The sequence below is a fragment of the Solanum dulcamara genome, chromosome 1 (assembly GCF_947179165.1).
Source record: "Solanum dulcamara chromosome 1, daSolDulc1.2, whole genome shotgun sequence".
Taxonomy (NCBI): Eukaryota; Viridiplantae; Streptophyta; class Magnoliopsida; order Solanales; family Solanaceae; genus Solanum; species Solanum dulcamara.
In genome coordinates this window covers 83,451,867-83,472,599 of record NC_077237.1, presented here as the reverse complement: position 1 = coordinate 83,472,599, position 20,733 = coordinate 83,451,867, and the positions used below count along the sequence as shown (strand labels likewise).

The 20,733-nt window shown below is 34.7% G+C and overlaps 1 protein-coding gene across 1 annotated transcript; it reads right to left on the bottom strand.

Moving 5' to 3' along the window:
• Nucleotides 1-6,168: 6,168 nt before the first annotated feature.
• On the bottom strand, nt 6,169-10,684 carry LOC129894993 (serine carboxypeptidase-like 3). The gene is made up of 14 exons (XM_055970608.1): nt 10,563-10,684; nt 9,682-9,827; nt 9,246-9,322; nt 9,042-9,164; nt 8,483-8,585; nt 7,889-7,926; nt 7,693-7,791; nt 7,495-7,602; nt 7,265-7,420; nt 7,026-7,097; nt 6,786-6,916; nt 6,570-6,683; nt 6,431-6,476; nt 6,169-6,321 (listed from the first exon to the last, which is right to left on the bottom strand). Exons 1-14 carry the CDS (start codon nt 10,682-10,684, stop codon nt 6,238-6,240), a joined length of 1,419 nt encoding a protein of 472 aa, XP_055826583.1. The 3' UTR covers nt 6,169-6,237.
• Nucleotides 10,685-20,733: the final 10,049 nt, after the last annotated feature.

The window sequence follows — 20,733 nt, the reverse complement described above, 5'->3', positions numbered from 1 at the left end:
CTACCATAGAAAGATCTAGAACCATTTGACATCATCCATGACATCAAAATTCTCCATTGAATTTTCAAGATCATCCTTTATGATTATGTTTATTTATGGTTAGATCCCTCCTCCACACCTATAAATACCCACCTTATTTCCTCATTTTATTCATCAAGCTTTCTTAAGCATTTCTTCTCTCTATATACTTCTTCTCAAATATAGTTTTAGTTTTAGTAGTATAAAAATACTACTCCGGTTATTCTTATACTCCGGGTAGTACACAAAATGCTTCGGCGAGAAGAAAAGGCTAGGGGTCCAAGAGTGTTCCAATTCGAAGTAAAGCTTCCGATTTAAGGTATGTAAGGCTTTCATAGCATTGGATTGAGTTCGTCCATGCGCCCAATATTTAAATTCATTATAATTGAGTTATAATTGAGTTTTATCCAAATCTTGAATTCTAAATAAATTAATTCTTCTTCTATTGAGTTTGATATATTTATGCATTAATATTATTATTGTTATCTCTCATATCATTGGAATTATTATTCATGGTTACTTTCCATGAATCCTAATTGATTTGATGTTCATGAATATTTTTATACATGTTTTGAGTAAAGATGTTGGCTTTTTATTATTTTCATTGATAAAAAGAAAGTTATATGAATTAATACTATATATGTATTTTATTGAGTTTTGAAAGAGCAAAAGAGTGAGTTTGAATGAATTTGAGCAAATGATATTTTGAGCAAGATGTTTTGATGAGATGTAAATGATGTTTTTGGAAGTATAATGATTGATGAACATAAAATGAGATGAGTTTGATGATTTAAATTAAAGTCTAATGAGACTAGATGATGAGTTTAATATGAGCACATATTTTGGGAGTAGTATTGAGCACCGAGTTGGGTAAGAGTTTAATTGACTCAAACCCCAGAACTACGTAGCCAGCGTAGGATGGAGGCTATGCCTCTTAAGTCCCAAAAAGAGGACTTTGATGAGTGGATCCAAGATGGTGATGTCCTTTACCCAGGCAAGGTATTGGATGGATGTGGCAACGACATCGCTTCGTTGTATCATCGCTAGCTCATAAGTGATGGTTGTCGGTTAGAGAAACTCCCAACTGAGTAAGCATTGCTTATTACTATTATTTTTATTATTATATTTTAAACTTGCATTACATATTGATGTTGAGATGATGTTGAGTTCTGAGCTGAGTTTTCTTGAGAGGAGTTTCTTGATATTTATCCTTACCTTCCTGCCATTTTACATACTCGTACATTCCACGTACTGACGTCATTCGACCTGCATCGTTTTATGATGCAGATACAAGTGTTAGAGATCCTCAATAGGCGCATCGTTGAAGATCATTTCTTTTCGGCTATTTGGTGAGTCCTTCTTGTATTTGAAGGAACTCCTTATCCTTTTATTATTGTTGAGTGTGATGTTTCTTTTGAGGTAGCCATGGACATGTCATTGGCACCATCTAAGAGTATTAGAGGCTTCATAGACAGAGTCTGATGATGTAATCGGAGTAGTTCTCCTTAGAAACTACTTCTTCTAAGAAATATATATTTTTCCTTTGATTATGACAAGCCCACATTAGTATTCTTAAGTCTTCCGCTGATGAACAAATGAGTAATGAGATCAAGTGGTTCTCTCGGAAGCTAGAGATGGTTTCTGAGTGCCGGCCACGCCTAGGGTACCCTCCCGGGGCGTGACAAAGACCTCTACTAATGAAAACAAAATTGCCAATTACTGTTTGGGGTCATGCTATTTTACATGCAGCAGCACTTGTACGTCTAAGACCGACATATTATAATAAATACTCTTCGTTACAATTAGTATTTGGTCATGAACCAAATATAACCCATTTAAGAATTTTTGGTTGTGCGGTATACGTGCCTGTAGCGCCACCACAACGTACAAAAATGGGCCCCTCAACGAAGGTTGGGCATATATGTCGGGTTTGACTCACCCTCCATAATTAGATACCTTGAATCGTTGACTGGAGACTTATTCACTGCTCGATTTGTAGATTGTCGGTTTGATGAAACAATTTTCCCGCCATTAGGGGGAGAGAAAAAGAAACCCGAAAAAGAAACAGAAATTGCGTGGAAAATTTCATCACTATCACATTTTGATCCACGTACCCGCACATGTGAACAGGAAGTCCAGAAGATCATCCACTTGCAGAAAATAGCAAATCAAATGCCAGATGTATTTACTGATTTGAAACGGATAACTAAGTCACACATCCCTGCAGTGAATGTACCTACCCGGATTGATGTCCCAAAAGGACCATCTACAAATATCATAGCTTCTGAATCCCAAACACGCCAGAAGCGTGGTAGACCGTTGGGTTCAAAGGAAAAAAATCCTAGAAAGAGAAGCGTGAGAAATAATAAAGATGATACTACAATAGAACCTCCTGAAGAAGGTCAAGATTTGAGTAATCCTGATATTTCTGAAGAAATCAGTGAACCCGAGACTCAAGTGAATGAAGAACTTTCAATAAGTTCTTTCGGTGATGAGATAAAATTAGATCGATCTAAAATCACGGTTGATAATGTTTTTGCATATAATGTTGCACTTAACCTCATGCAAGATAGTGAAAGTCTTGAGCCTAAATCTGTCGAAGAATGTCGACGTAGATGTGATTGGCCAGAATGGCAAAAAATAATTCAATCAAAATTAGACTCACTTGCTAAACGTGAGGTTTTTGGACCTGTAGTCCAAACCCCTGAAGGTGTAAAACAGTTGGCTATAAATGGGTTTTTGTTAGAAAACGAAATGAGAGAAATAAAATTGTAAGATATAAGGCACGCCTTGTTGCACAAGGATTCTCTCAAAGACCCGGAGTCAATTATGAAGAAACATATTCACCTGTTATGGATGGAATAACTTTTCGATATCTCATCAGTTTAGCTGTACATAAAAATCTTGAAATACATCTAATGGATGTAGTTACAGCTTACCTTTATGGTTCACTTGATAATGAAATTTACATGAAAATTCCAGATGGATTAAAATTGCCCGAAGCATGTAAAAAGTCTCGGGAAATGTACTCAATAAAACTGCAATGATCATTATATGGTTTAAAACAATCAGGGCGTATGTGGTATAATCGTCTCAGTGAGTACTTGATAAATGAAGGCTATATAAATGATGTCATTTGTCCATGTGTTTTTATTAAGAAAACGGAATCAGAGTTTGTTATACTCGCCGTTTATGTTGATGACATAAATCTCATTGGAACCCCTGAAGAGGTACAAAAGGCAATTGAATATTTAAATAAAGAATTTGAAATGAAAGACCTTGGAAAGACAAAACTTTATCTAGGTCTGCAAATTGAACATTTAGCAGACGGAGTTTTTGTCCATCAATCTGCCTACACTGAGAAAATCTTAAAAAGATTTTACATGGACAAAGCACATCCATTAAGTACTCCAATGGTTGTTCGATCACTTGAAGTGGAAAAGGATCAGTTTCGACCTCCAAAAGAGGATGAAGAAATTCTTGGTCCTGAAGTACCATATCTCAGTGCTATTGGAGCACTTATGTACCTTGCTAACGCAACTAGGCCTGATATAACATTTTCTGTCAATTTGCTAGCAAGGTATAGTTCATCCCCAACGCGAAGGCATTGGAACGGTATCAAACATATTTTGCGATACCTGAAGGGTACTATTGATATGGGTTTGTTTTATACTAACAAAGGTTGCGCAAACCTTATTGGTTATGCAGATGCAAGTTATTTATCAGACCCACATAAAGCTCGATCTCAGACAGGTTATCTGTTTACACACGGAGGGACTGCTATATCATGGCGATCTACAAAACAGTCCATTGTTGCTACTTCTTCAAATCATGCTGAAATAATAGCAATTCATGAAGCAAGTAGAGAATGTGTGTGGTTGAGATTGATGATACAGTTCATCAAAGAAAGATGTGGTCTGGAAAATAATGTTAAAGTACCCAAATTATATTCGAAGATAATGCCACATGCATAGCTCAATTGAAAGGTGGCTTCATAAAAGGAGACAGAACGAAACATATTTCACCAAAATTATTCTTCACACATGATTTTCAGAAGAACGGTGAAATTGATGTACAACAAGTTCGTTCAAGTGATAATCTTGCAGATTTATTCACAAAGGCATTACCAACATCAACTTTTGAGAAGCTAAGGCATAAGGTTGGAATGCGCCGTCTCCAAAATATCAAATGAAGTTTTCATCAGGGGGAGTAAAATACGCGCTGCACTCCTTTTTTCTTAACCAAGGTTTTGTCCCACTGGGTTTTCCTGGTAAGGTTTTTAATGAGGCAGTACTCAAGGCGTATTACCAGATATGTGTACTCTTTTTCTTTCACTAGGTTTTTTTCACTGGATTTTTACTAGTAAGGTTTTAACGAGATACAACATTTATGTATATTGAATTTTTTTTTATTACGTAAACATCCAAAGGGGAGTGTTAGGAAAATGGATGTTATTTTCCCAAGTGGGGCCCACTTGAAGTGGGCAACTTGCCCACTTGGGCTGCTATCATGTTGAGTATCCTCTTATACATATATGCCAACATTGGCATTAAGATGAATGCCAAGAAAATAATACAGAAAACACGTAGAGCAATTACTTCCTCCTTATTTCTCTTAATCTCTCTTGTTATTATTTTCTCCTTCTTAAATTATTAATCTAGTCTATTTTACAAAATACTTTACTTTTTCTGACTATTATATTGATGGTCGCCAATATAATGTAAATATCTGAAAACTAAGTGAATTCTTTTTATAAATTCTAATAAAAGGATCGTTTGATTCACATATTTTCTTCTTTTGTTTTCATTTGGTGTTTGCAATTACTAGTACTGAAGCTCGATTAATTTGAGTTTTCGTTGCATGAAATTCATTCGGAGAAAACACAATCTACTCAGGATTGATTCACATATTAATTGACAGGAAAAGCACATATTATTGATTATAATTAAGCACATCATTTAAAATATAATCAGTTTTTTAAATTATTTAAATTTAAATTTCCTCATAATTAAAATTTAAACTTTAAGATCTGAACTTTGGGTAGCTTAACTTCAAATTTTTGATCTAAAATTCAAATTTCATTATTTGATTGTACAAAAATTTGTAGATGGACGTATTATAATATATATATATATATATATATCACAATATATTCATTTTTTTTTGTTTGGGTGATAGACCATTAGACCTAAAAGAATTTAGTCACATAACATGGAATTCATGAACTCCTTTTCTTATTCTTTACTTTTCTCTTTAAAATAGTTTAATATAATTATAGATATGTTTTAAATATAGATGCTACAAGCGATTGTTAGCGAATAACAATTATTTGCAACAAGTAATTATATAAGAAACATTATCAAGGCATTTTCACTTTTAAATATATTTATTTTCTGTAGTGCTAATAATGTATGTATTATATTCCGGACAAATAATGCATTGATTTTTCATAACTTAGAGTCTGTTTGGATATAAGTCAAAAGTCATAAGTTAGAAATTTTAATTTATATTTTTGTCTTAAATTTCTAAGATGACACTTATTGACTATTGTGGACAATTTTTTTTAAAACTGAAATAACACTTATTTTAGAATGAGGAAAGTGTGTACCAATGATCTCTCTTTAGTTAAAAAGAAAAATACTACTAGATTCATAGACTAACTAGACTCACTCACCTATCAAACTAACTAGTCTTTTGAGTTAGACTTCATGTTGATTTATATCAATGTATCAGAGTTCGTCGATCCATATGAAACGCGACTTAAAGTGGTGGCCTGAATTTAAGAGGGTTGCCAGTCGCGACGAATAAGATCATTGGTTCTCAAGCAATCTCATTGATTCATCCCTCATTGGTTAAAAAGAGAAATACTAATGAGTTTATAAATTAACCACCTCTTAAACTAGTCTTTCGGGTTAGTCTCTTATGTTTGATCTATAACAAAAACATTAACTAGAAAGCTAATTAATTAAGTTATCTTTATTTATTCTTGATTTCAATTTAATATAACTCTATTTTTTACCGCATTAATCTCTATCCACATTTATTGACTAAGGATTAAAGTGAAAAGTAATAACTAATTACATTTTGATTTTCTAAAGTGATGACGATATATTTTGAATCAATTATTTTTAATAAGCACGATAATCAAAACGGATCAACTTAAAGAGAATAATACTTTCATGATATTCAAAAAAATATATATTGAACTAATTAAAAAGGTTACAAAGGTTGTTGAGCTATCCATCTTTTAAACATATGAAAGCTCTCCTCACATTTGTCCTCTGAAGTTGTGTGCCCTCCTCCCTAATGGAAAAACAAAGAACAAAAACATTTGAGAAATGTGAGTAAGACAATTATTATTTACTATTGAGATTGAAGACAACAAAAAATCATATGAGTATAAAATTCTTGCCTTTACTGTTGCATATGTCATATGATTAGAGAAAGACCTTGTGTAACTGTGATTCAAAGATATATAATTTAGAATTTTATAACAATAGTATAACTTGAACGAATATCTAGGGAACTGAATGAACTTTGAAAAATCATACCCTGCAATTTTTCCATCAACCATCCATGGACGCCAATCATCAATAATAGAATAATTTAGATACTTTATCCATGCTTGCGTTGATTGGAAAGGAACAACCATATCATGATCGCCACTGCTCAAACAAAAAACTTTGTTATGTACTATATAGTAACTTCAGCTAAATCTTGAGTGCTTAAAGCACAACTTAGAAAATCATAGCATGAAAATATCAAACCTGTATATAAGTGATCGATAACCTTTTGAACTAAGGTTTACATGGTAAGGTATACTATTCATGAAAGTAATTATGTAACTTTTATCCCCAATACTTTGCCTACATCTGGCCCATGGTCTTTTTATAGTTCCCTATCAAAGAAAAACGAAAAAAAAAATGAAAAATTCTTTTAATAATATCTTTCACCATAGCTCTAAGCAACATTTACTATACATGTACAAATAAAACGAATTGAAATACCTTTCTAACATGGAGAGCCTCTTGAACTCTTGGGTCATTTGCCCAATGAACGGAGAGATTGTGTATGGCGACCTACAATCAGAAAGCATATATGTATATATAATTACCCTGCATTTACTCATCAAAGAGAACATGACATATGCCTCTTTCATTTTATGTATTGTCAGTCAGAGTCGTCTCCAAAATTTAAAGTTATCGAGTATTCATACTTTGAAGTAACAACTAAGGGACTTAATTACCCGACTTATTCCTCGATAGATAAAGTCATCATGTTTTAGAACGATGAAATTCTCTCCAAGAAACCTTCTTTCACTTGACGATTGGCGCGAGTTTGGTTCTTCGTATGTTCCGCAGAAAGGCTCTAGTATTTGCTCATTACATATACCACTCACAAGCTACAAAGTTGCATTACAAGAGTGTTAAGCTAAGAACCAGTTCAAAATATTAATTACGAAGTATATATATATACACACAAAAAGGTAAATCTTACCTTCTTAAACATTTTAAAGTTTTCTGAACATAATCTATTGGTAGATTTTATATTTCGGTATTCGCCTTTGCAAGTCTCTTTCAACGACTGATACAACAAGATCCCAAATTAATCACTTTTGTGTGAAACTGTGTTTGTATGATACAAAATTTATACATGAAGTCAGATTGAACCAACCTCATAAAGTTCGTCAGATATTAGCCCCATACCATGACAGAAAGGAATTTGGTAATTGATTTCTTCAGGAAATGTTTTTGGATTTCCAAGTGAATAGCCCTTAAAGGATATTACCATCAAATTAAAACAATATTTTTTCTGTGCATGATATATATATATATATTTGAAATTACAAGAAAGGAAAGGAATAGAAAACCTTGAGGTTGATTAATGGCTCTTTGCCTGCTTCAATTCCTGCATTTTCATAACATAAAATAGTTTTGGTGGCTAGAAATGTTATGAGCATCTTCATTTTTGGCTAGAAATGTAACACATGAATGTAGCTTTCCATATATATCTTGGCTAATAAATGTAGAGCTAATAATCAATGACAACAAATTAAAGTATAACTTGGATCCGAGCCTTGGGACCAGAGAACCTTCCAATTACAGGGAGCGCTTTAACCCCCCTTGATGGATCTATCGATACGAATTCAGATTAATCAAACTAGTAAGGACTCCAGGCTTCGAAAAATTGGAAGAAACAGTAATAACAAAGCATGAGTAATGGGGTGATGAGAATGATCATAACTTCACATTACAATCAAACATTTTTATAACAATACCGTTTGTCGAGAGAATTTTTGGCTGCTATAGCGAGATCTTTTTATAAAGAACATATAATCGTAGCATAACATAACATGAATATTAGTTCAAGAAAAAAAACTTAGCCATTATAGTAAAATATTATTATAGAAGATGACTATTATAGAGATGTATGACTTGATATGCTAATATTAACTAGTCCTTACCATTTGATATTAGTTGAACAACAACTGGAACTGTAATGCCTGCATATGAGTCCCCAGAAACATAGAAAGGGTTCGAAATGAATCTTGGATGATAAATGAACCACTGCAGAATAAATCACGAGTTAGTCCGAAATACATTTCTATTATATTTGGTTGCTACTTAGTAGTGTCTTCAATAGAAAATGAACTACTTTTACATAATTTTTTAAAATTTTTTGACCTTTCAGTGAATTTAGTTTAATTTTTCTCCCAATTTTCTCTGTTTATTGATCATTATCCTTTCAATGGATTCAACTTAACCTTACATTCTCGATAAGAAACATAGATGTATATGTGAAAATTCATTAAAATTTAAATAAATATTTGATTCTAACTTCATAATTTAAGAAGTACGCGGTTAATAGTTCAGTACTAAAATTTTAAAGGTTGAACCCAACAATTTTAAACCCTAGGTCTTCCGTCGACGAACAATGCATAATGAGTATTATATTGAGGAAAACATGAAAATCCACTAATTCATATGTATCTAATTTATGAACTTGGAATAATTATCAAATACCTTTCGTAAAAATTCATAGACCTGATCGCATGCTTGTAGATCAGTATAATTGTGCCCCATTGAAGTTGTTGCATATGAGAACCCAGTATTTAAAGGTTGTTCCAAGAAAAGTATGCTTGCAAACTACCAAGTTTAAGAATACATTAATTTGATGCTCTAAATTTAACAAACATAAGAAAAAAAGAAGAAGCTATTTTGTATCACCTTTGTCCATGAATATGGTCTTGAAACAAGAATTGGTAGGCTTCCATTGTATGCCTTTTGGCCAAAAGCCAATGGACCTAAAGAATTCAGAAGTCAAATTTCTCCAAATATGAGTTACACATTATACCAAAGTTTTTCCACGCTTATAGAAGCCGTGTAAGTACAATTAAAAATAAGTTAATTTTGAAAGCTGGCTAAATAGTAAGACTGTAGGTGAAATATGTGACGAAAATAACAATATAAGCACATTGATTGGCTCTTTCAAACATGAACAACAATGACAACCATTTGGATACAAATAATCTCTAGACTATGAAAGCATGTTACATATATTCAACGTGAGTTATAAACTTATGATCATAGGTTAAATTAACTAAAACAATATAACGATCTTTACCTTGTCGGTATATATAACTTAAATTCATTTAATATTTACCTACTTCGTAAACCAATCCTGTGAAGGATGAGCAACCGGGCCCTCCCGTTATCCATAGCAAGAAGGGATCTTTCTTGGAGTCTGATTCTGATTTAACAAAGTAATAAAATAGTTGTACTTCCTCAGATTTGTCAACTCCAATGTATCTGACAATTTCAAAATACATCACTTCAACAAAGAGAGCGCAAACAAATTCACTAATTTATGTAATTATAAAAGTGTTTGACGAAACTTACATAATTTGGACAAACTGACTTAAAATTATCTTTCAACTAATATGTGCTTTGGTAAACACCCAAAATTGCTTGCTAAACCAAAATCAGCCATATCTTTTCATTTTCAATTTACAAACTCTCTTGGTTTGACCCCACTTTTTATTATTTTATTTTTGGTATTATCTCAAAATATATTTTACAAAACAAAACCCCTCAATTCCTATATCCACCCGTTTCCTCTTTTCTTTACTAATATAATTTTTTTAAAAACCTTTAATGATATTTTAGTCATTTTAATAAAAAACCGTTTATCTAACATCCTTTTACCAAACTCTGCTTATTCTCATTTCATTCCTTTTTATCAAAACACATAACTACATATTTGTAAAAAAATATTTTTTCTAACACTTAAAATTTATTCGTTATATAAAATCAACTAACACAAATGGGCTCTAACGACTTTTGACACTCATTAGTCATTATAATCTCAATTATGTCATAACATTTAATCATTTATGTTCAATTATGTCATAACATTTAATCATTTATGTAGCTATAAGACTTTTGAACCTGTTATTTATATACTAGTCAAGAAAGAGGTAAAAGCTTTATATTAATGACACATAAAAACATAGATTAATGAGAAATTAAAGAGAAGAAAGTTACCCAGTCTCAAGATAAAAAGGAAGAGGGCCATCAAAACCAGGAAGAAGTTCAACAATTGAGCTATTCTCAGGAATACTTTGTACATGTAGAAATAAAGTAAGAAGAAAAAGAAAATGAAACATTGTTGAATATGAATAATTATAATTATAATTTATTATAGATAAAGTCTGAGTGTCCTTATATATATATAGAAACTCCAGCACTACTAAATATGTACAAGTTATTTTATAAATAAGAAGATATTACCGGCAAAAGTATATATATATAAATCAAATTAAATTGAATATTTGATTTATTCATTGAAAAATCAAACCTTTTTAAAAGTGATTTATGTCCCATTCTTCCACTTTAAACACGTGTTACCTATTTGTCCATATGCACGCAATCAGAGGTCAAGCATAAGTTAGTAGACCGACTCAAAAAGTGGTAGAAATATGTATATTGATCATAAGAAAATACATTAAAAAAAATCCATACATTCTCTTCTATAGTTTTTATACCCATTTGTTAATTGAAGCGTTCAATTAATATAGTAAAAACTGTTAAAATTAACAAGATTCTAAGTGAAAGTTAGGTAAAAGTTTGGTAATTTTGACATATAGTGATGTCATGAATGACATTAAGAACAAGAATGTAATATCATGGATAATATCAAGAGCAAAAATTTATTTCTATAAATAGGTAGCTCTTGATTCATTTGAAACACACCTCTCATCACTTCTCTCACTTGTCTTCTCATATTCTAAGACATTTGTAAAATACATTAGAAGAGTAGAGAATTGATAGAGCAATTCTTTTAGATGTATTTGGGATCTCTTCCCTTTTTGTTAATATAAAAGCAGTTGTTCTCTGGTGGATGTAAGATTATTATGATCCGAATCACGTTAAATATTGTTGTTTCTCCTTGTTCTTTTAAATTTTCACATTTTCGCTAACAATTGGTATCAAAGCCAATGTTCTGTCTAAGTATGCTCTGGGGTTGCAGCACACTCTGAACTTCCATATCAGAAAAGAATTACTTTCATTTCCTGTATTTCCAAATACTTTGTAGTAGAAGAGGAAGAACAAGTAAAAATGAGTTCCATGAAGTTTGAAGATGATAGATTTAGTGGGCGCAACAACTTCAATATATGAAAAATTCAGACGATGGCATTACTACGACGGAAGGTTCAATCCATGCTATTGATGGAAAGTACCCCAATACCACATCGGTTTCTGGTAAGGCAAAGATTGAATGAGATGCATTAATTGTAATCCAACTATCCCTTGCACCTAACGTGCTCTATGAAGTGAGTACAAGTAAAAAGGAGACGGCCAAACAGTTATGGGATAGGTTGGAAAGGCTTTACCAGGACCGTTCGGTTACAACAATGATGTTGTTACAATGGCGTCTTCACACATTTAATATGGAGTTAGATACTTTGTTGCAAGACCATCTAGATGCATTCAATAAACTTGTAATGGACTTACAGAATGCCAGAATTAAGAAGGATGAAGAGACATTTGCATGTACTTTGCTATTTTCATTGACTTCAAAATATCATGATATTGAGAATTCAATGATGTATAGCAAGGCGCCTATGACAACAAATGGGTGTTAGACTCTGGTTGTACTCTGCATATGACATTCCGAAGAGATTGATATAGTAGCTATGAAATAAGTAGAGGAACTATAGTAATAGGCAATAATGCAACTTGTAAAATAGTTGGTCTTGATTTAATTCGGGTTAGCTGCCATGATGGAATCGTGAGGACTATTATAGAAGTCCATCATGTTCCTGATCTGAAGAAGAATTTGATCTCCCTGGGTACTCTGGATAAACAAGGCTACAAGTACATGAGTGAAAGAGGTATAATAAAGGTGGATAAAGGTTCCTTAGTCATGGTGAAGGCTAAGCTGGAGGATGGCCTTTACACACTAGCAGGAAACACCATTGTTAGCTCTATTAATGCATCTGTAGTGCAGTTATCTAACAATGACAAGGCAAGATTATGACACATGAGACTAGGCCATATGAGCACACGAGGACGGGAGATGTTGAGCAAACGCAACCTTTTGAATAATGAAAAGATCAACACGCTTGAATTTTGTGAGCATTGCATCTTAGGAAAGCAGAAAAAGGTCAATTTTAGCACTAGCAAGTACAAGACGGGAGGAGTTCTAGACTATATTTGTTCAGTTATGGGGTCCTTTTAAGCTTCCATCGAAGGGAGAAAAGAGGTATCTTTTCATATTCATTGATGATTTTTCACGAAATGTTTAGGTGCGTCTTTTGAAGGTAAAAAATGATGCTTTTGAAACATTTAAAAAATGAAAGATTTTGATTGATAATCAAATGGAGAGAAAAATCAAGTATCTTCACACAGACAATGGTTTGGAGTTTTGTAGTGAAGAGTTCAATAATTTCTACAAAGTTCATAGGATCACAAGACATAAGACGGTCAGGCACACACCACAGCAGAATGGAGTTGTCGAGAGGATGAACAAATCTCTTCTTGAGAAGGCTCGTTGTATGCTTTTACAAGTCAAAATGTCTAAAGTGTTTTGGGCTGAAGCAGTTCACATTGCTTCTCATATTGTCAATCAATCTCCAGCATCAACGATTGACTTTAAAACTCCGAGTGAGGTATGGTCAGGTGAACCCTCTAACTATTTATACCTGTGAATATTTAGGTGTCCAACTTATTATCATGTTAATAAAGGAAAGCTTGAACCAAGGACTAAAAAGGTCATATTCATAGGGTATGCAGATGGAGTAAAATGGTATATAAACTTTGGTGTTTGTCTTTACTCAAATTTATAGTTAGTAAAGATATGTTACCTTTGATGAATCTTCTATACTTTATCCTCGTAAAATTTTTGTGGAGTTATCAAGAAATAAGAACAACGAGTAGGTGGAGCTACCAATAGAGCTTACCAAGGAAAAGGATCAAGAGACTCAAGTTGATGAGTCAAAAAATGCAGATCTTGAAGAAATCATTGTCAATAAACCATACACAATTGCGAAGGAAAGGTACAAAAGACAGATATGAAAATTTGAACGTCTTAAAGAGCAAGAAAATCTAACTACATATGCGTTCGTAGCTGTAGAGGAAGAGATTAAAGATCTCGAACCTTTCTCGTATGTTGAAGCAACTTTTTGCAAAGATGCTGCACAATGGCGGTTAGCCATGATGGAAGAGATAGAGTCTCTTCTCAAAAATGAGACATGAGTCTTAGTTGAAGGGCCAAAGGAGAAGAGGACAGTTGGATTCAAATGGGTCTACAGAAATAAAGAAGGTATTCGAAGTGGAAGATGCTAGGTTTAAGGCGAGATTGGTTGCAAAAGGTTTGTAACACCTCAAAATTTCTACGCTAAGATTTAAACCATTCTTCTTATGTGTATAGGCTTGAACTCGAAGGCTTCAAATTGTATATATGAGTTAGGATCAATTCCTGTCACGCCCCAGAGGGTACCCTAGGCGTGGCCGGCACTCGAAGGCCATTTCTGACCTCAGAGCGAACCACTTGGTCCAGTCACACATTCAATCAATCACATTCTCTTAGCGAAAAACTCAATTAAAGAAATACTATTCATATATGGGGGCCGAAGGCCAAACATTTACAATATAACAAGACAATAAAATAAGACTCCTCAAAATAACAGTTCGACCTCCCCACACTCCAGTCTATGAAGCCTCTATCAAAGTCTAAGAGGTGTCAATGACAAGTCCATGGCTACCAACAATCAAAATAAGAGAAACGACAACAGACTGTCCAAGAAAGCTCAACATCCCCCAGAAACTAGGAGGACTCACCAACTAGCTGGGAGTGTATGTGGATCTTCAACGGAGCGCCGGTTAATGATCTCTAGTACCTGTCTCTGTATCATAAAACGATGCAGGCCAAATGGCGTCAGTACATGGAATGTACGAGTATGTAAAATGGCCGAATACAACGAACATCAAGAAAGAACCAGTCAACTCGGAATCTCAACTCATATATATGTATATACAAGACAACTTACTCAAATGTCCTAAGTCTAAACAAGAATATGATTTAGACGGGACCAATCACATACAATTCAACTCAATCTGACTCAGAGTACTATCAAGACCTATTTGGGAGTTTCTCTTACCCGACAACCATCACTTATGAGCCAGTGAAGGTACAACAAAATGACGTTGTTGCCGCGCCCGTTCATACTTTGCCAGGGTATGAATGAATCAAACACTCATGGATCCAATCCAACCAAGTCCTATAATGTCAGGACAAATCTCTCGGGGAAGCATCCGACTTAACGGTTCAATCCCCCCTACGTTTGGCAACACAGGTATTGGGTTCGAGTATGGACTATACTCTTGCCTAATTCGGTGCTCGATACTCCTCCCAAGACTCAATGCTCATAAAACTCCATCCAATCAACTGAATCAACTCAATCAACTCAATCAACTCATATCGACAAGTCTCATTACAACCTTGTCATCTTATCAACTCTATCACAATCAAATCTCTCTCAATCATACTATCCGATCAATCTCAAGCATATCATTCAAAAGAAATTTAAATGCACATATATAGCATCATCTAGATATAATCAATCATTTCTTTCATCCATTTGAGAAATCTTTGAGGCTTATCACAATTTCAAGACTTTAAATTGACATTTCATATTGAGCAACATTTTCAAGAAAATAACATCCTTTATCATAATCTACATAGTAAGAAGATAAATAGAACATATTTCACAACTCATTTCTTCATCAACTCATACTCACATAAGGTCTCATTTTTGGAACCTCTTAGCTCAACAACATTGACACATATAGAATCAAATAAATAGGGAACAAAACTCATTCAACCATAAACCATACCAAGGAACTCCATTTTTAAGAACATCTAACCTCAAGCAAGAGTAGGACACATGGGTGGACTTAACCCATGTTTTGGATAGCCTTTCATACCTTAGTGAAGACTTGAAGAAACCTTGTTGTTGGGTTTTCAATGGAGGACTCAAATCTTGAAGCTCCTAGAACTCTTCTTTGTTGGAAATAGAGAAGAAGAAGAAGAGAGAGAGAGAGAAGTTCCTAGGGCTTTTAGAGAGAGAGTGAGAGATTGAAAATGATCCCAAAATGTGTTAGGGATGATACATATATAATTTGGGGGAATTCCCAAATTACCCCTTCTCAAAAGTTTTGAAAAATAGGCCAAAATGCACCTGGCGCGATAGTGGCGCGTCGCGCCATTGCAGCGCCAGACCGATTATGCCTAAAAACCTACACACCTCGTAGTGGCACACCGCGCCAAGGACCAAACTACTGAGGCATGTTTCTGGCACGATAGAGGCGCGTCGCGCCCTTATAGCGCCAAGGCCAAAGTTTCTGGGTTCTGGAAATTTGGCCTGAAAAACCCTGCACAACTTTTAGTGGCGCATCGCGCCAAGAACCAAACTACTGAGGCATGTTTCTGGCGCGATAGTGATGCGTCGCGCCGTTACAGCGCCAAGGCCATTTCCCCAACAGTTTCAACCCAGGCCAAAATGAAATTCCTGCCGCGCTAGTTCGTCTTAGGAGCGTCATATCTTTCGACTCCGAACTCCAAAATTTGCATTCTTGGTGGCGTTGGAAAGAAGACTCGACGACCTTTGATTTAATAGATCGTGGGCCACCCAGATCGTCATCTATCAAAAGATAGGGTCATTAGAATTCAACCTCTCAAGCGAACTCCTCCTCAAACTTAGTCACGACGAATCTTTGGGTTAAATTTAGTCCTAGGGGTCCTTCATGACCCCACATCACCTCTAATGCGGCAACATTTCTCAACAACTCGTCTTACTCACGCGAAGGCTCCTCAATACTCGAGTCCGATCCTACCCGAACAAAAGAAGGGTCTGAATCTTAAAGAAAAATTTTGGGGGGTGTTACAATTCCTAAGTATTTAAAGTGTATTAGATGTGATTTAGGGTCATGAGGGATCCCTAAAACCAAGCCAAGTCCAAACAATTCCTCTTGGCTAAGTTTCTGAATGAGTTTGTATAAGGGTTAACTTCAAACGACCATATCTTCTAAAATATAATGAATTAGGTGGACCATGACCTATCAAATTAAAGGTCTTTGAGTTTTCTTTCCAACGCCACCAATATTGCATTTTTTCGAGTTTGGAGTCAAAAGTTATGATTAGTCGAACAGAGAGGTCCGCGACAGGTCCACGTCGCGGATCTGAAGCGAACTTTGACGAATTATTTTCCAGATTTCATTTTGTCGACCAGAAAGGTCCGCGACACGTCCGTATCGCGGACCTGAAGCGAACTTGTCCCGATTTCCAGATTTTTTAAGAGGCATTTTGGGAAAACTTCATAACACCTATATATACAACTTGGTCACATTTTGAGATGATATTTTCAGTCTTTTGCCCCAATAAAGAACCCTAAACCCCATCCTCTTCTCTCACAATTCATCTCCAACAAGAAATCTTCTAAAAAAAACTCAAGGATTCAAGTTCCCCATTGAAAACCTAACATCAAGGTTCCTTCAAAATCTACTTTCAAGGTATGTAAGGCTACTTAAAACATGGGTTGAGTCCACCCATGTGCCCTATACTTTCTTGAGGTTAAATGTTTATAAGAATGGAGTTTCTTGATAGGCTTATGTCCAAATGAGTCTTGTCATATATTAATTTGATTCTTGTTGTGTTGATGTTGTTGAGTCAAGAAATTTCTAAAAAGAACCTTCATGTTAGTATGAGTTGATGAAGATGAGTTGTTAAACATGCTTTATTGACTTCCTTAACTATGTGGATTATGACAAAAATGTTAACTCTCTTAAATATGTTGTTCATCTTAAATTGTTGGTTTAAAACCTTGGAGTTGTAATGAGTTCCAAAGATGTGTTAAATGAATAGAGAAATGATTGGATATGTTTGTATATTGCTATAAACGTACATTTAAATTTACTCTCAAAAGATATGATTGGGATTGATCGGATAGTATGATTGGGAGATGTTTGATTGTGATAGAGTTGATGCGTTGATAAGGTTCTAAATGAGACTTGTCGATATATTTTGATTGAGTTGATTTGATGGAGTTTTATGAGCATTGAGTCTTGGGAGGAGTATCGAGCATCGAATTGGACAAGAGTATAGTCCATACTCGAACTCATAAATTATACCGCCAACGTAGGAAGAGATTGAACTATTAAAGTCGGATGCTTCCCATGGGATCGAACCGTTAAAGTTATGTTTCCCATTTTATTGTCCTGAAATGATAGGAATTGACTGATTGATAGAATCCATGATTGGTTGATTCATTCATGCCATGGCAAGGTATGAACGAGCGTGGCAACAATGCTGGTTTATTGTACTATCACTGGCTTATAACTAATGGTTGTCGGATAAGAGAAACTCCCACATAGGTATTGATAGTACTCTGAGTCGGATTGAGTTGAATTGTATGTGATTTGGTCCCGTCTAAACTATATTCTTGCTTAGACTTAGGATGCTTGATTGATTTGTACTTCTTTCTGAGTTGAGATTCCCGAGTTGATTTGGTCTTTTCTAATGTTGTTTCATTCAGCCATTTTACATACTCATACATTCCATGTATTGATGCCATTTGGCTTGCATCATTTCATGATGCAGAGACAGGTACTAGAGATCATCAACCGATGCACCATTGAAGATCCACACACTCCTAGCTAGTTGGTGAGTCCTCCTAGTTTCTAGAGGATGTTGAGCTTTCCTGTATAGTCTGTATTGTTTTTCTTTATTTTGAATATTGGTAGCCATGGGCTTGTCATTGGCACCTCCTAGATTGTTGATAGAGGCTTCATAGACCGGAGTGTAGAAATGTTGGATTATTCTTTTGAGTAGTTCTTCCATAACTGTTGTTGATTTGATAGTTGTTCGGCCTTCGGCCCAAATTTATGAATAGTATTTCATTGATTGAGTCTTCCGCTGAGAGAATGTGATTGAATGAATGTGTGACTGGACCAGATGGTTTGCTTGGAGGCCAGAAATGGCTTTCGAGTGTCGGCCACGCTTAGGGTACCCTCCCGGGGCGTGACAGGGTTTCAATCAAAAAGAGGGAATTGACTATAATGAGATCTTCTCTCCAGTCGTGAAACATAGCTCAATTCGTGTGCTACTATCATTGGTTGCACAATTTGATTTGGAGCTCCAACAACTTGATGTCAAAACCGCTTTCTTACATGGTAATCTAGAAGAGACAATCTATATGGATCAGCCTGAAGGTTTCCTAACTGAGGGAAAAGAAGATCTTGTATGCCAACTAAAAAAGTCTTTGTATGGTTTGAAGTAATTCCCTAGACAGTGGTACAAGAGGTTTGATGCATTCATGATTATGCATAGATTCTCGAGGAGTGCATTTGATAGCTATGTGTATCACAAGAAAATGTCTAGTAACTTTATGATTTATTTATTGTTGTATGTTGATGATATGCTTATTTTCGCTGACAACATCACATAGATAAATATTTTGAAGAAACTGTTGAGCAAGGAATTTTACATGAAGGATTTGGGAGATGCAAAGAAAATTCTTAGAATTGAGTTTTCAAGAGAAGATGGTATTGTACATCTTTCTCAAAATAGGTACATCGAAAAGGTTCTTGAAAGATTTAATATGCAAATGACCAAGCTTGTAAGTACACCATTAACTTCTCATTTTAAGCTTTCAAAGTTACAAATGTCTCAGTCTGGGGATGAGGTGGTGCATATGTCAAAAGTTCTTTACGCTAGTGCAGTTGGTAGCATTATGTATGCTATGATGTGCACACTTCTAGATATTGTTGAATCTGTAAGTGTGGTAAGCAGGTACATGGCCAATCCAGGAAAAAGGCATTGAGAATCTGTCAAGTGGATATTGAGATATCTTAAAGGAGCTTCTGATGTTGGCCTAACCTTTCGGAAAAGTGAAGATATTTCAGTTCTCGGTTATGTGGATTCTGACTATGCAAAGGATCTTGATAGAAGAAGATCCATAACTAGATACATCTTTACTCTCGTTGGCAGTAATGCTATTAGTTGGAAATCGACTTTACAGTCAATTATTACGTAGTCTACAACAGAGGCATAATATATGGCAGCAACAAAGGTAGTGAAAGAATCTATCTAGTTGAAAGGATTGTTGGCAGAATTGAGTTTGGTTCAGATGGAATCAACTCTAAGATGTGATAGTCAAAGTTCTATTCATTTGATTAAAAATCAAAGATTTCATGAGCGCACCAAACATATTGATGTCAGATTCTATTTCATTTGAGATGTAGTTGAAGAGGGAGCTATCAAGGTCGAGAAGGTTATCACAGACGATAACGCTGCAGACATGTTGACCAAGATAGTCCTACTTGCTAAGTTTGCACTCTGCAATGACTTGACGGGAGTATGCATCAACTGATGCAACTCTGGGAGAATAATTGCTAGGTGGAGCTAGTGTGTTCAACAAAGGTTTGATTCTTCTTGTTTCTTACAATGAGATTGCCTAGTAGGCTTTGAAGTTTTGGCCGGAGTCGTTCATAAGCATCCTTGGAATGCAAACCATGGTGGAGATTGAAAGGGTTGAGGTTGAAGACACAATCAAAAGTTGTTGAGAGAAAGTTGAAAATAGAGAATCTTGCCAAGGTGGAGATTTGTTAAAATTGACAAGATTCTAGGTGAAAGTTTGGTAATCTTTGACATCTTGACACATAATGATGTCATGAATGACATCAAGAACAAGAATATGATGTCATGGATGACATCTAGAACAAGAATGTGATGTCATGAATGACATCAAGAACAAGAATTTATTCCTATAAATGGATAGCTCTTGATTCATGTGAAACACGCCTCTCATCACATCTCTCACTTGTATTCTCATATTCTAAGGCATTTGTAAAACACATTAGAAGAGTAGAGAATTGATAGAGCAATTCTCTTAGATGTATTTGAGATCTCTCCCCTTTCTTTTTTAATATAAAAATATTTGTTCTCTAGTGGACGTAGAATCATTCTAATCCGAATCATGTTAAATATTGTTGTTCTTCCTTGTTCTTTAGATTTTCACGTTTCCGCTAACAAAAACAAATTGAGATGATAATTCAAAGAAGTAAATATGAAACTAATTAAAAAGATTACAAAGGTTTTATTTTTTTCGAAACCTTCATCTATTAATTCATTACGAACATTGATATGTTCAAGAAG